The sequence below is a fragment of the Anser cygnoides genome, chromosome Z, assembly GCF_040182565.1.
Source record: "Anser cygnoides isolate HZ-2024a breed goose chromosome Z, Taihu_goose_T2T_genome, whole genome shotgun sequence".
Lineage (NCBI taxonomy): Eukaryota > Metazoa > Chordata > Aves > Anseriformes > Anatidae > Anser > Anser cygnoides.
The window spans coordinates 1,823,453-1,837,061 of NC_089912.1; the positions used below are offsets into that span (position 1 = coordinate 1,823,453).

At 41.0% G+C, this 13,609-nt stretch overlaps 1 protein-coding gene across 2 annotated transcripts in view; it reads right to left on the reverse strand.

The window, feature by feature from the left end:
- Positions 1–10,566: 10,566 nt before the first annotated feature.
- SLF1 (SMC5-SMC6 complex localization factor 1) overlaps positions 10,567–13,609 on the reverse strand; it is a 39,729-nt gene continuing 36,686 nt past the window's right edge. For both annotated transcript variants that reach the window (XM_048046668.2, XM_013193307.3), the window contains exon 18: positions 10,567–11,588. In XM_048046668.2, the coding sequence (XP_047902625.2) occupies positions 11,104–11,588 (485 nt within the window). In that variant the 3' untranslated portion in view covers positions 10,567–11,103. The remainder of the gene's footprint in view (positions 11,589–13,609) is intronic.

The following is a 13,609-nucleotide window of genomic DNA, read 5'->3' on the forward strand; positions in this document are numbered from 1 at the left end:
ATGTTGATCATTGATATCTTTTTGATTAAAGAGTGCAGATTAATATTTTCTGGAGTCATTTAATAAGTTGATATTGCCTGACCTTCTGTACCCTGACATAAAGACACATTCCTACAAAGTTTACTTTGCATAATTGTTCATTATTACACATGATCTTTTTTAGGAATGTTAAAAAAAAAAAAAAAAAAAAGCCTTTTAGAGCCACAACTGATGCAGAAAGATCCCCAGTCAAAAGTAGCAAAGAAAGTGCAGACACATTGCATGATTATGCAAAAACATGATCAAATTAATAGGGAGTGATAAGCACGGAGCAGCTGCGAGGAAGAGAACAAGAGCTGGAATTCAGCATCATCCCCTCTTCAGCTACTGCGTCATCACAATTGCCCCAAGTATCGGGACTTTGAAAAGAAAACGAAAATATCAAATAAATGCCATATGGCACCGTTGCTAGATACTACTGGAAGAGGGGAGGAGAGCCATTTAACTAACCTGCAGCATGGGCACCGCTGCCAGCTGGACGCTTCCAGCCGTCACACCTGATGCTGGCCCCAATGCGGTCTGCACTGCCGAGCCCCTGCCACTGAACGAGGCACTGGGAGATCCCTTCAAGGGATGTCTGGTTCCAGTTCTGCTCCTACCATGTTGTATTACTGACCTCGTTAATTAATGGCTTGGTGCACTGGACGTTCCTCTCGTTTGCATGTTTCCACCCCCTAAGGCAGCCTGCTCGGTGTGCGTCTGTGCTTGAGTTATGACACAAAGGAAGATTTTTCTCTGCCTCCTGAACAAATACGGTAACAAAAGCAAAAAAATATTCTCCTTTCCCCCAGGATGGACACGTAACAAGCTCGACAAGCAGTCCCACTCGAAGCGGGAGGAGCCGTTGCTCACGGGCACAAGATAATGGCTTGATCAGAAGGAATGGGCCTAGAGACTAAAGCAATTCCTTCTCTCAGCTACATTTCTGTTCTTCCAGCTGAGGCCCTGTACAGGCATGTATTGAAGGAGGGGAAGGAGAAGTAGGGATGGCCCTGGATTATTAAAAGCATTACTGGTAAACTAAATGGCTAGGAAGTATAACTTTAATTCTTGCAGATTTCTTTAAAGACTGGGATTCATTTAAAGGATGGAACTCCATCTGCAGTATGTGTGTAAATATAAGTGCCTCGCTTAGAAGAAAGTTCAATGACAGGAATTTGCTGTGGCAGTATACAATTCTGGAAAGAATGGGAGACATCTTGGGACAGAGATGGGAGAAGAATTACGGTGGAACCAGCCTTCCTGCTGTCCTTCCCTTCACAACACAGCCACGGCGTTCCCCCTGGCACCCTTAAGAGCCCCACATCCCAAAGCTGTGGTTACATCCACACCTTCCTTTCCAGCTACCACATGGTTTTTAGTCTCTTTTTAAGGTCAGATGTTGCTGACTGCATGCTGTGGAGTTGGTCCCATGCCTGCTGGTGCCAAGGCCCACTCCTTCCCATCTTCCTAGAGACCCTGGCCAACAGTCTCGAGACAGCCGAACTCAAGGCTACTGCACCTTACCTCTTCTCCTTGATTTCCTGGCACTTCTGATAGTACCCTTTACACCTTACTGGGGACTGCCACTCTCTGCCATGTCGTGTTCTCCTGCTGCTTCTCCTCATTTTGCTTGTTGTTCTTGGTAGGCTTCTCCTTTCTTTTCCCACCCAGAAATTCTCTTTGTCTTTTTCATCCTCTTATAGACCTAATTCCTAGGCAGTATGTTCACAAAACTTCGCCTCCCTCTTCTTGGTACCCTGCATCCAGACTCTGTCCGCTCCCCACACCACAGCAGAGTTCGGCCCGGCCTTCCAGTTGGCTGTGAGCTCTTTGGAGTCTGTGGGCTGGTGGTCACAGGTTGGTCTTTTCAGAGCCCTTAGACCTCTCTGAAATGCAAAAGCAATTAAAGTCAGTGGTGCTGTTGACTGTGACATGTGGCAGATCCTGGGTGGAAACTCAACAGGAACAAGGTCCTGCCTGTACGGCACGAGAGCTGAAGGACAGGGGACTTAGGAGGATCAGGCCACACACTCTTCCCACAGTGACCCCGCTGTCTGTAGCAGGATTTTTTTGTTTCAATGCTCCAATCTAGCCTCTTCTTCCTGCTGCTCAGTGTGTTTTTACTGTTGTGGTGGGCGTCAGTGGGTTGTGAAATGTTTTGAAATTGTTTCCTATGAAAGTCAGTCTGGAAATGAAGAATATGAGATAAGAAAAATCCACATTTAAAGGAAGCAAATCTCCTCTGGGAGTTGCATAACCACTCTGTATTATATATATTTATATATATATGCATCTTACTGTGTGCTACTTGATTCTGAAATGTCTGGGTTTACAGTCTTGCTCCATTCCAGTTAGATTTGTACCGCTGTATGACTTCAAAATCAAATCACAATGGGCATTTGACTTTGGAAAATAAATTGACAGAAACCATACAAAAGCAGAAAACCTGTAGTTTGTGAAGAGTTGTGTTTAAAGTAGGTAACTGCAGCAAAGTATGGGTTGGAAGAAGATGCTCTAAGGAATTCTTAATGGTGGAGAACTAGTTTTCATTGTGCACTTTGCTGCTCTTGGTTAAGTCCTGAGGTTTACAATTAAATACAGTCCTATGATTTTTACAGCTTGGCCTTTTTCTCTGCAGCACAATGCAGAAGCTGCACTTTGACCAGACACTCTGCAGAACAAACAGTGGCATTTTAAAAAGAAATGAATTTTTGAAGTAGTTGACACTTACACTTGATGCCAGAACTGTCAAATGCCAGGAAGTTTAAAGCCAGGGCTTCTGTTTACCTTTTGATTTAAGTTGTGACAAAGCAAAGGGAGAGGTGAAGAGAGGATCTGGAGTCACGCAGGGAGTTTGCACCAACCTGTCACTGGTAGGAAATTGGGCTCACATATTATTGAGGATACAGAGAGCTGGGAGCTTGATGTGTGCAGTCTCTGGAGCTGCAGATGCTCGGCACAGCTGACAGTAGCTGAGATTAGAAGATCAGGGTTATAACAAAGGAGCCATTAGGTGCACGCTTACCTTTCTGTGAAGGGGCTTATATAATGTCTGCCCTGCTGCCCTGTCTCCAGCTGGTGCATTAGCTCATTGTTTTTGTGAGCGCTAATTTAAATGACCTACTTTAAAAATGAAAATGGCAACAGTGCCCAGGAAGGACAAACTCTCAGCCCTAATTCTGAATTTTGTGTGTTTTCTCCTTCTCGGCCTCAGTATTAAACCCTCTTTTTGCTTTCAGTACAGAGTTGGGGAAATGTGACAGACTCCACTGTAGCTATTTGACAAGTTCCTAGCTTTTAGAAATACCAGTTCCTACGCTGATATTTTGTTTTCATTCATTTGCACACACCCCTACAGAGCGCACATTCAGCTCAGTGCTGAACAGTACACATTCCCCTGGCATTGTGCACTCATGTAACAGGGAAAGTCCATGCATCTCAAATTCTCTCACCGAGTAACGAAATTCTGTGGTGAAAAATATATGCAAATTCTCATATTATTTCCAAATAATGTGCTTTAAAAATCATTTCTCATTCCTACAGTCAGTGTGGAAAAACATTTGACAATTTGTCTTTTAATTTCAGCCCTGTTCACCCTTCTACCACAGATAGACGTTTAGCCATGGAATGAAGAGCTAGAGACATCAAGTGTGTGTGTGGACTTCATATAATATACACTGTTGTTAAATGAGGGGAAAAAATAAAATAAAATTAACGCAAATCAGTTTGTTAAGCCAGGGAATGAAGCTAAACTGAAGGTGGGCAGGTAGGAGTGCTCTTGGCACTCCTGGCTGGAACTTTAAATAGAAATCCGAGTAACGTGGATTTAGCAGGTGACAGCACCACTAAAGGCCTTGCAAAACTTCTGTAGACAGCATATGAGGTGTTCAGAAGCAAGTGTCTTTTGAACGGTGGAAGGAGAAGGCTTAAAAACCTGCAAGGTTCAGGTTCAGAGCAGATCTGAGAGCATCCTCCCACTGAGCCCCACATCCAACATCCTGACACGGGGTCATGCAGACGAGCAGGTGGCATCTTCCAGACGTCCCGCCTGTCACAAGGAACATGGATGGGAAAGGCAGTCGAATGTGACAGCACTTCAGAAATGAAGACCAATCCTCCATATGGATGGATGAAAGTCTTAAAATTTCTCACAGACTGTAAAGGCTTTTTCTGGGCCATCTTTCCGGTCAATAAAAATCTGACTGCCCTAGCAGAGGCAGGAAGCAGGCGCCCAGTGGGATGTTTGCTAAGGCCCTGAAAGCTTTGCAAAAGTTGGTATAGAGAAAATGTCCTCTACGTGCAGCATGCAAAGGCCAGCGGCTGTCAGGCTGCCGGAGGGCAGCTACAGAGGTTTGGAGCTGTGCTGATGACAACCGCAGCTTGGATAACTTGAAGCAGACCCTGTGTGCAACTCCTTGGCTTGGCTCTAGTGGGCATTGCACTTCCCAAGCTGGAGAGGCCTCAGTGGCCTCAAATGCACACTGCACACTTCCTAGCAGTATGATGTGGCCAACGTGAGGCTATCCAGATGGGAGAGACCTGGCTAACTAGAGCAATGACCGACCCTCTGTCAGCTTGCTGCAGAAGTTGGTCCAGGGCCACTGGTGTGGGAGACAGCAGGGGCGGGAGACAGCCTGCAGCCTCGAGGGTGATGCTTCTGGAGGGGAACAGGAAGAGATCTAACTAAAACCGGTAAGTTCTTGTTTGCTTTTCACATGGATATTGCAGAGACATCGGTCTAGTCCTCATGTGCACTCCTGCGGGAGAAAAGAGAACAAACGTTTCCTCCCCTTGAGAAGGTGCTCTGGCTTGTAGAGGCTTCTGGGAGAGTGAACAGTTTTGAAAGATATTTGTAATACTCGTTCTGCTTTCTGAAACGAGTCTTCCACATAGGCATCCACTTTGGGGAAATACATGGAAACCAGGGATAATTCCATCTCTCTAACTCTGAGTAAGCAGACGGGATTAAAGTGTGCTGCGACCTCATACATCCCTCTTGGCTGCCAGGAGGAACGCATCAGTTCTTCATGCCAGCTGCAGACAGTTCCCTTTTGGTTTCCCTTGTGGCTTCGTTCCAGTCTGGAGGAACCTTGCTGTCCCTGTGCTGTTATACAGAAACCTGGAGAGACCTGAGAGTTTTTCCTTGGGTCTGGCATCTGCTAGAAACCCAATGTGTTCATATTCATCTGGTGTTTTCCAGATCTGCACAGTCTAAGGAAAACACAAAAACTGTATTTCGATTTATAAAAGGGAAACGTTTGAAATGGCACCCCTTTTGCCTGTTTGTAGCCTGTCTTGCAAAGCAGGTGTTTTCATTTTTTCCCCTTCAGCAGGCTGGGACAGCACCCTCCAGCAGCCCAGCAGCCTGACATCGGACTGATGGCTAGCACTCGGTATAGACAAGTGAGATGGTAATACCATATCAAATAAAACGTGTCATAAACCTAGTATAAATGTGGCGCAACATGCATTTGAAAGGATTTTTATGGATTTATCAAAAAATAAAAAAATAAAAAAAATAAAAACAACCAAACATTTATTTAATCACGTTGGTGATGTCCCTAAAAATATAGCTACACTAGAGCCTTTGATAGCTGTACCCGTTGTTCAATCTTATCAGTTCCCTCCCTGATTTTTCTGTGTGGAGTTTGCAAAGGCCCATCAGGGAACAAGTAATTCTTCATGTTCTATGAACACTCCTGAAGTCAGAAGGGGTTGATAGAGAAGATATGTTATCATCAGTCCACATGGTATCCATATGAAGTTCAATCTTCAGTAGTTCAAGAGCCATTACAGATAGCATGTCCCCCACACAGAGAGGGGGTGCTTTGAAAAGCTAAAAGTGATGCTTGGATGACCACCTCAAACTGCCAGATCGTATTTGTTCTCAGAGCAAAACTTCAACAGACATGCACGTACTGGGGTAGATAGCACAACATCCTCTGAAGAAAATAAGAGAGGGAGCATTAATGAGAAATATGCTTTAAGACTAAATTGGCAAGTGAGGTAAACAACAAATCAGCAAGATAAGCTATTTAGTCTGCAGTTTTATGATTATTCTTTTTAAATATAGATCTCCTTAGATTAGTTTGTTTTTTATTTTTCAGATTAGCTATGCCTTCCCTGAATTATCAAAAGCACCATTGGTTACAAACGATTTGGTGTATGGATAATTATATTAAGAGCCACTTCTTCTTATTTTAAAGTACAAGAGCAAAGTGATTTAGGTGTACTGGCAGCTAAACAAGAATGAGGCCTTCTTTACATGATTCTGATGAAAAACGGTGACATTTAGCAAATGTATACAGGCTCATTTAGGTAAGACAAGAATTAGATTAATCAGACTTCAGCTGTGTGCAAGTGACAAGCCACAATGGGCAAACTTCCCTGTGTCAGCACTCTCAACAATTTGTATAAGCTGACTGTTTGGTCTTCCACTGTTTTATTCTCACTTCTCCTACGTTCAAGATTAATGACAATTTTCCAGCTTCAATAAGATAGCTCTCCTGAAAGATTAATGAAACCTGTATTGAAAGAATACTTTCTTAACCGGACCTGAGTTTTGCACTGCTTCTGCTTCTTTCTCTTTCCTTGCCTTGTGCCAGCAGCCTCTAGTAATACCTGGTGTTGTTAACAACCAATAAATAGTCTGATTTACCTTATCGTGTATATTATCATCAGAATTAGGCAGGTAGAGGTATTTTTTTTAATATTTCTGTTTATTTTTTGCTGAAATCGGAACATGCTCTCCAACACTTGGTTCACAGATGCCTGTGCAGAAAGTGTTACTGAAGCTCTACAGCTTTACCATTTCATCTGTTCTGCACAAGGCTCCCTGCCCATCTGCAGGACAAATTCTGTTAAATAGTCCTTAGATTATCCCCCTCCTTTTTTTTTTTTTTTTTCAGTATCATCTTTTTTTTTTTTTTTTTTCTGCATTTCTAGGAAAATATGCTACCTAAAATATGCTACAAGTTTCTATTGATATCCTGACTTAAAATAACTCTGGCAAACTAGAGTCTATTTTTTTCAAACAGATCTTTACATTTTGTTGATAAATTAGGTACATTTGTAATATCTTCATCTAAATATGACAGCAGAGATGAATATTTGGCAAAGTGTAATTTTTAGATCAGTTTTCCTAAAGAAGCATCATTTCATATACTGGTAAATATGGTGATAAATTTATGAACTTGTAGGGATCTTTATATATTACATTTTGATGATTAATACAGTATAGAATTATTTGTGTTTAACAGATTAAAAAACGAGTTATCTATCTGACAGATTTTGAACAGTATTCAGTGGGGAATAATAAGTGAAGTTTTTCATGGTGTTCCTCTGGGGTTGGCACTTAGACTGGTATATTATTTCACCAATGGATTAAACACACAGTCATTCATATTTACATCTGCATGTGGCACAAGACATGAAGAAATGCCTACTCACACAGATTGATCTGTTCAGTCACTAAATTGGATTCCCTGTTAAAAAAAGAAGAAAAAAAAGTCTTACTGCAGCCAGCTCAAGCTGAACGTCGGGCCGCACGACGAAAGCCATGCCTTCCCGACACCAAACTGCAGATGACTCTGGCTTTACCAGGCACTCGACCACAAGGGAGCATGGCATGATGCCCAGCATGGTCCAAGAATGTGCTAGCCCAAGGCAGAGGGCTGATATTAACACTGCACAGGGCATTTGTGGAACTGCCCCTTATGAATGCGGGGACTGAGCAACTCAGGTGGTGCAGGGAAGAGCTTCAGAACTGTCCAGAGTTAGGTATTTTAAAGAAGGGAGCCCTGGCACTGAGCTTTCAATAACACCTTCCAATAACAAACTTTCAATAGTCATCAAAGCCACAGCAACACTTAAACTGTGTGAGCTAAGCCTTGCTCATAAAACAACAAAACAACAGCAAAAGTCCAAGCCAGTGCTTAGTATGCTGTCTTTAGTAATTTATTTGCTAAGTGTTACCATTCCGAAATCAATAAACACCCAGGAAAAGTGTCTTTACAGGTACCAACAGGCTGCATATAAACTGTTGTGCTTCATGTCCAGCAACGGCAGTGTTGTGAAACAAAGGATATGTGTCAGAGAAAATATACAACTGAAGTTTGGCTTCATGTAACTTCTTTTTGGCCGCTTTTTAGGCTTGAGCATCAACTTTGCATCCCATTACAACTCCTGACTGCACGTCGCAGTGTGCTTTACCTTCTGTTTTCCTCCTACCAACTATTGTGCTGCCACGGACTACTGTTCGCTCATCAGGGCAGCACTTGGTGCATGTACGTGTAAAAGTGACATTTCCCAACGGCACGCTGAAGGTGGAGAAAACTGAAGAACTTGCTAAAGGCCTGGACTGGTTGAGGATGAAGATGTGAGCACTTGTGAAGTGCTTTGGCTTGTGAAACATGGGCACGCAGGGAAGATGGGAAGCGGGACATGTTGGCTGGTATTGTTTGTTCTTGTAACTAAACTGGGAAGTGGAAAATATCCTGCATAACGATCAGGATTTTAAAAAGCAGAAATATCCTACATACCTAACTTCTGGATGTTTCATTTTGTAATGTTAATAATCATTGAGAACATTTCTACAATATGTTGGAGAGAGGACTCTGAAACTAGTTCAAATAGGTAAGAAGGACTTATAAATAACAGATTTTTTTTTTTTTTTCCCAACTACACAACATAATAGCAAATAACTGTACAGAATAACTTGGATTAAGCACAGAATCCCTCTATCAGACCAAAACAATGCTTTTCTTGCTTTCATTTCTGTCATTAATATACTATATTAGGAATAGGTATGAATATTCTGAAACATTTGCTTTTTCAGATCCATCAGAATTCTTTTCCCATGGTTTTCTGAGTCACAATTATTTTAAGTTCCCGATTACCTACCAAATTCATAATTAAAGAAAACTTTAATATGCCGACATATTTTGCATTCCTTACAAAGTAAGTGCATAGCATTTCTTTCATCATGCCCTGCAACAGGGAATACTGAAGTTTGTTGTTAGTTCATCTTACACAGAACAAAGGCTTTTTGGGGGTTGCTTTTTTACTTTTACTGGAGAAAAATCAAAAGGGCACAAACAGAAACAAATCAAATATGAGCTGACCCTTTATTCTATTAGGGTAGGCTGTTCTGCATGAAAATAATAATCAGTCATTAATAAACACTGAACATTTGTAATGAAGATCTGGTTCCAAGACCAAACCAGTCTGAGCATCTTCAGTAGATTAATTGCTGTGAGATCATATATCTCAGCTGCAGAAAGGCTAAATGGAAGTTTTAATGTGCTGCAAGCCAGCTGCATCAATGTAACTTATTCCCTCTAGTCAAGCAACATCAATTTCAGAAGCAGCTATTATCCACACCCTTTCTTTTAAGGTTCCTTTTTTTAATATTATAAATTGCTACTACAGAAGAATTGGAAACGTTGCTAATTAGTACCTTCCTTTTGAAGGCTAATTTTGAATTATTCTTGATCTTTTACTGAATCCATTAGAAAAAAAAAAAAAAAAAAAGGATCAGTTGTCCTCATTCTAAGGCAGCATTTCCTTCTCTTCCCTGGAAAGGGGAAGAGAGAAACTTCCCTTGGAAGTGTATCTTCTCAGACCTAGTCTTAAATCATTTTGTTACTCAATCTCTACCAAGAAGCATGTCAAGAATGGTCATTACTATATAAATGTGCAGAAAGAGTTCTCCAAAATATGCATCTCTTTGAGATCCCCAACCTCACGCAGCACAATTATACAGTTCAGCTGCTGCAGGAGCTTCGATACCTTTAAAGAACAGCACAGGATTTTCTATTTTTCTTAATTAATTAAAAGGACCATCTGATAGAATATGTAGCACGCAATCCCAAATTAGGTTAGAGGATTAGTTTAGAGGATTTATCATGTGTAGTTCACATGTATTCATAGAATGGAGAACAAAATTCTCATATTAAATGGGCTGTAATTTTTAAGGAGATCCATGCTTAGTGTCAGAATCTGATGCCCAGTACATACTTAAACTGTCTTGTCTAATCCTTAGTAAATTCCTCCGGCCAACATAGCTAGATTTGTACCACTACTTCCACCAGCATCTTTAGTGGAGGGAATCCCAGGCATGTTACCAAGACCATATTATGCATTACCAGCGTACGGGATTTATCAAACCACTGCGAACCAGCCTGAGTTAGCGCAGAGTCAGTGATACCGTAAGTTATGCTGAAGGTACATTTGGCCCTCCACAGCATCACTGGCCTGGGAAGCAGAAGGATGTCCTGATGGTTTTACAGCTCCAGTCAGTGATACCAACTGGAGTCCTGTATAAAGCCTGAGTACCTCAGCCAGTCTCCTTGGTGTAGTCCCTGCACAAACTAATATGACCATGAGTGCCATGGTGCATCTTTGTGTGACGTTTTCTAACAAACTAGCAAAAACCAGGGAAATGACAGTATACCATTTCTGAAATCAGAAGGTATACTTACCTTACGTTTTTAATTTTGCAAGATGTAATTTCCAAAATGTAATTTCACTTTTTACAAGACAGAGATAAGCAAGATAAAAATGGAGAGAATAAATTTCTTTTTCCCTATGTTCTTCTTTATTGACAGGTAAAATATCATTTTTATTAAAAGACAAGAAAATATGTAGGTACACACTTTTAAAAAGGAAAAACTGTTTTTTGTAGCATCCAACTCACTTTAACAGCAGAGGCTCTACCTTTGGAAACCAAAGTGAGCTATGGCATGAGACTGCTGATAAAGATTACGAGGCCAGAAAAAGCAAAGTTTTACTTAGTGCAAATGATACAGCACCTTCCTGAGGTGGTCACAGGCATCCAGAGCTGTCTGACAACTAGAAGGCAATGCTAGATAAATTTTGCCTGAAAAAAAATGCACTGAATGAATACATCTGATTTCCAGGTTCGACTAGAGGAAAGTATTGATGTCATGGGTGATAAAAACATGTAGGGCTGTGAAATTTGTACTTCTTAATTGCCAGAAAAACTGTTAGCCAACTATCAATGGCCAGCCATCAAGATTTAACTAATGGTAACTAGTTTTGGAAGCTACCAGTTAAAAGGATTTAAGTAAAGAGCTGATTTGCCTCTACCACAGTTTCCAGAGTTGCTAATAAAGCCTTCATCTGTTCTCCTGGAAAAAGAAATATATTTGTAGATATCTCTTGAAGAAACTGTGGTAGCTTTTTAAAAGTTTCTAGCTCTCTAAAGTACATATCTACTAACCAATCTGCAGAAAACGTACTTTCCATCTTATAGTAATCATGAGCCCTTACTGGAAGTCTGCTTGAACAAGCTACCTTTCTCAGAGTTGAAGTAAAGGGTGAAAACAGATTATAAACTGAACAAAAATTTAGCAGCATCTTGTTAAATAAAATCAACCACAGTTCTCTTTGCTGACTGCAGTAATCTTGTTCAGTGCGTTCATAGAATCTTCCAATTTTCTCTTCTGGATGAACAATGTTCAAAAGTTCTTGTTTTACTGGTAGGGACTGAACATAATCCAGTGGCAATTTTCCATTGGAGTCCCTCTGCTGTAGAAGGACTGGTCCTGCAAGAAAAATACAAACATTAATAATAATGACATGTTCCAGCTGGCAGCTGATCAAGATTATTTTTTTTGCCAGAAACTAGGAGTCTGTTTAAACTCATTTTTATTATGTTGGTACAACTGATGAGCTAGACATTTGCAACCAGAGAAGGGCAACGAAGCTGGTGAGGGATCTGGAGAACAAGTCTTACGAGGAGAGGCTGAGAGAGCTGGGGTTGTTTAGCCTCAAGAAGAGGAGGCTCAGGGGAGACCTCATCGCTCTCTACAGGTACCTTAAAGGAGGCTGTAGAGAGCTGGGGGTTGGTCTGTTCTCCCACGTGCCTGGTGACAGGACGAGGGGGAATGGGCGAAAGTTGCGCCAGGGGAGGTTTAGGTTGGATGTTAGGAAGAACTTCTTTACCGAAAGGGTTGTTAGGCATTGGAATGGGCTGCCCACGGAAGTGGTTGAGTCACCATCCCTGGAGGTATTTAAAAGACGTTTAGATGTAGCCCTTAGTGATATGGTTTAGTGGAGGACTTGTTAGTGTTAGGTCAGAGGTTGGACTGGGTGATCTTGGAGGTCTCTTCCAACCTAGATGATTCTGTGATTCTGAACACAATTTAGAACATGCAGAGAGAACATTTGTAACAGTTTCTTTATGACATAGTTTTAATTTTCTTCCTGGTTTTGCTATGTTGAAAGTCAAGGATTATTATACAGAAATGTGAAAGAAATTCAAATGTACCTTACCCCTAAAATTTCAAGTAGCAATGTACCAATGTACAATTTCACAAAGAAATTTACAGGCTGGGTTATTTACTGAAACTGTCTCAAAATTAAAGGCAATTTATTATGATGGTCTTTATTTTACGTTTTTGGCTGGCGTGGCTAACCTTGTCCTAAGCTATGCATCAAGATAAACTACTGAGGTAGGAATCCTAGTCTTCCTCAACTGAGCTAGAAAATTTAGTCTCAGCAGATCGTTGCAAAAAATAATTACTATAGTAATTGGATTTAAAGTAATTAAGTGGGACATGGTTTTCTTATTCAGAGAATAAGAAAATAATATTTCTTTTCATACTACATTCTTTCAATATTTCCTGTTTATTAGTACAATGGAGCTATTAATATTTAAACAGTTTACAGATGTCCTGATAAGTTTAAGAAAGGCCACACCAGTAAGAAAAAAATGAAGAGGGATGTAACACTACAGGTGGTGTTTTTCAAAGGTGAGAACAACATAAATCTTCGCATGTAAATTTGGGTTACTATGCAAAAGAAATGATGCAATTTCATAACTTTAGTGTGTTTTCAGAAATATATTTTAATTACAAAAGATTACTCATTGCATGACTTTACTGTTATTAGAGCTTCTAACTTCCCTGTGATTGAAGCTATATTGTTTTACTCCCTCACTGACTATGTAAAATAATTAAGTTCTGCAAGCTGAGGACCTTTTTGCAGAAAGGGAAGAAGTTATTGCAGAGCTGTGCTCTAAGTTATTGAGCAGAGTAAATCCAGACTGAATGGGTAACACGTTTTCTACCATAGTCTTGTCAGCTACTTGACAGGCCAAAACCCGGAGTGTGACAAAGGCAAAGATAAGGGCACATGCAGCCTTATAGTTGCCAGAAAACTTTGATGAATGCAAGTGCAAGTAGAGCTCTTCCCGTAGGACAACAGGATCATCCACTACCTATTCTTCACAATAGCCGAGGAAAAATGCACATCTATCAGTGCAATGCCATTTCCAATTGAGGAGCTGGGCTTACTACATTATTGGCTATTGCATCACTTAGACCGATGGAAGTGAGCCCAGGTATTGGCTTGGCATGTCAGATGTGTGGTTCAGTAGATATATAAAACACCTGGGAGCCCAAGAACTGAAGCTCAGCAAACACAGAGAGGTGAAACTGCAAAGGAATGAATGTATAGATCATGAGCCGGCGCTTGTACAACAGACAGAGACAGCCTTTAGGGGGCAGGAGAAGACTGTAAATACACAGGGTCTTATGCCAAGAATGAAATAAAATTTTTGTTT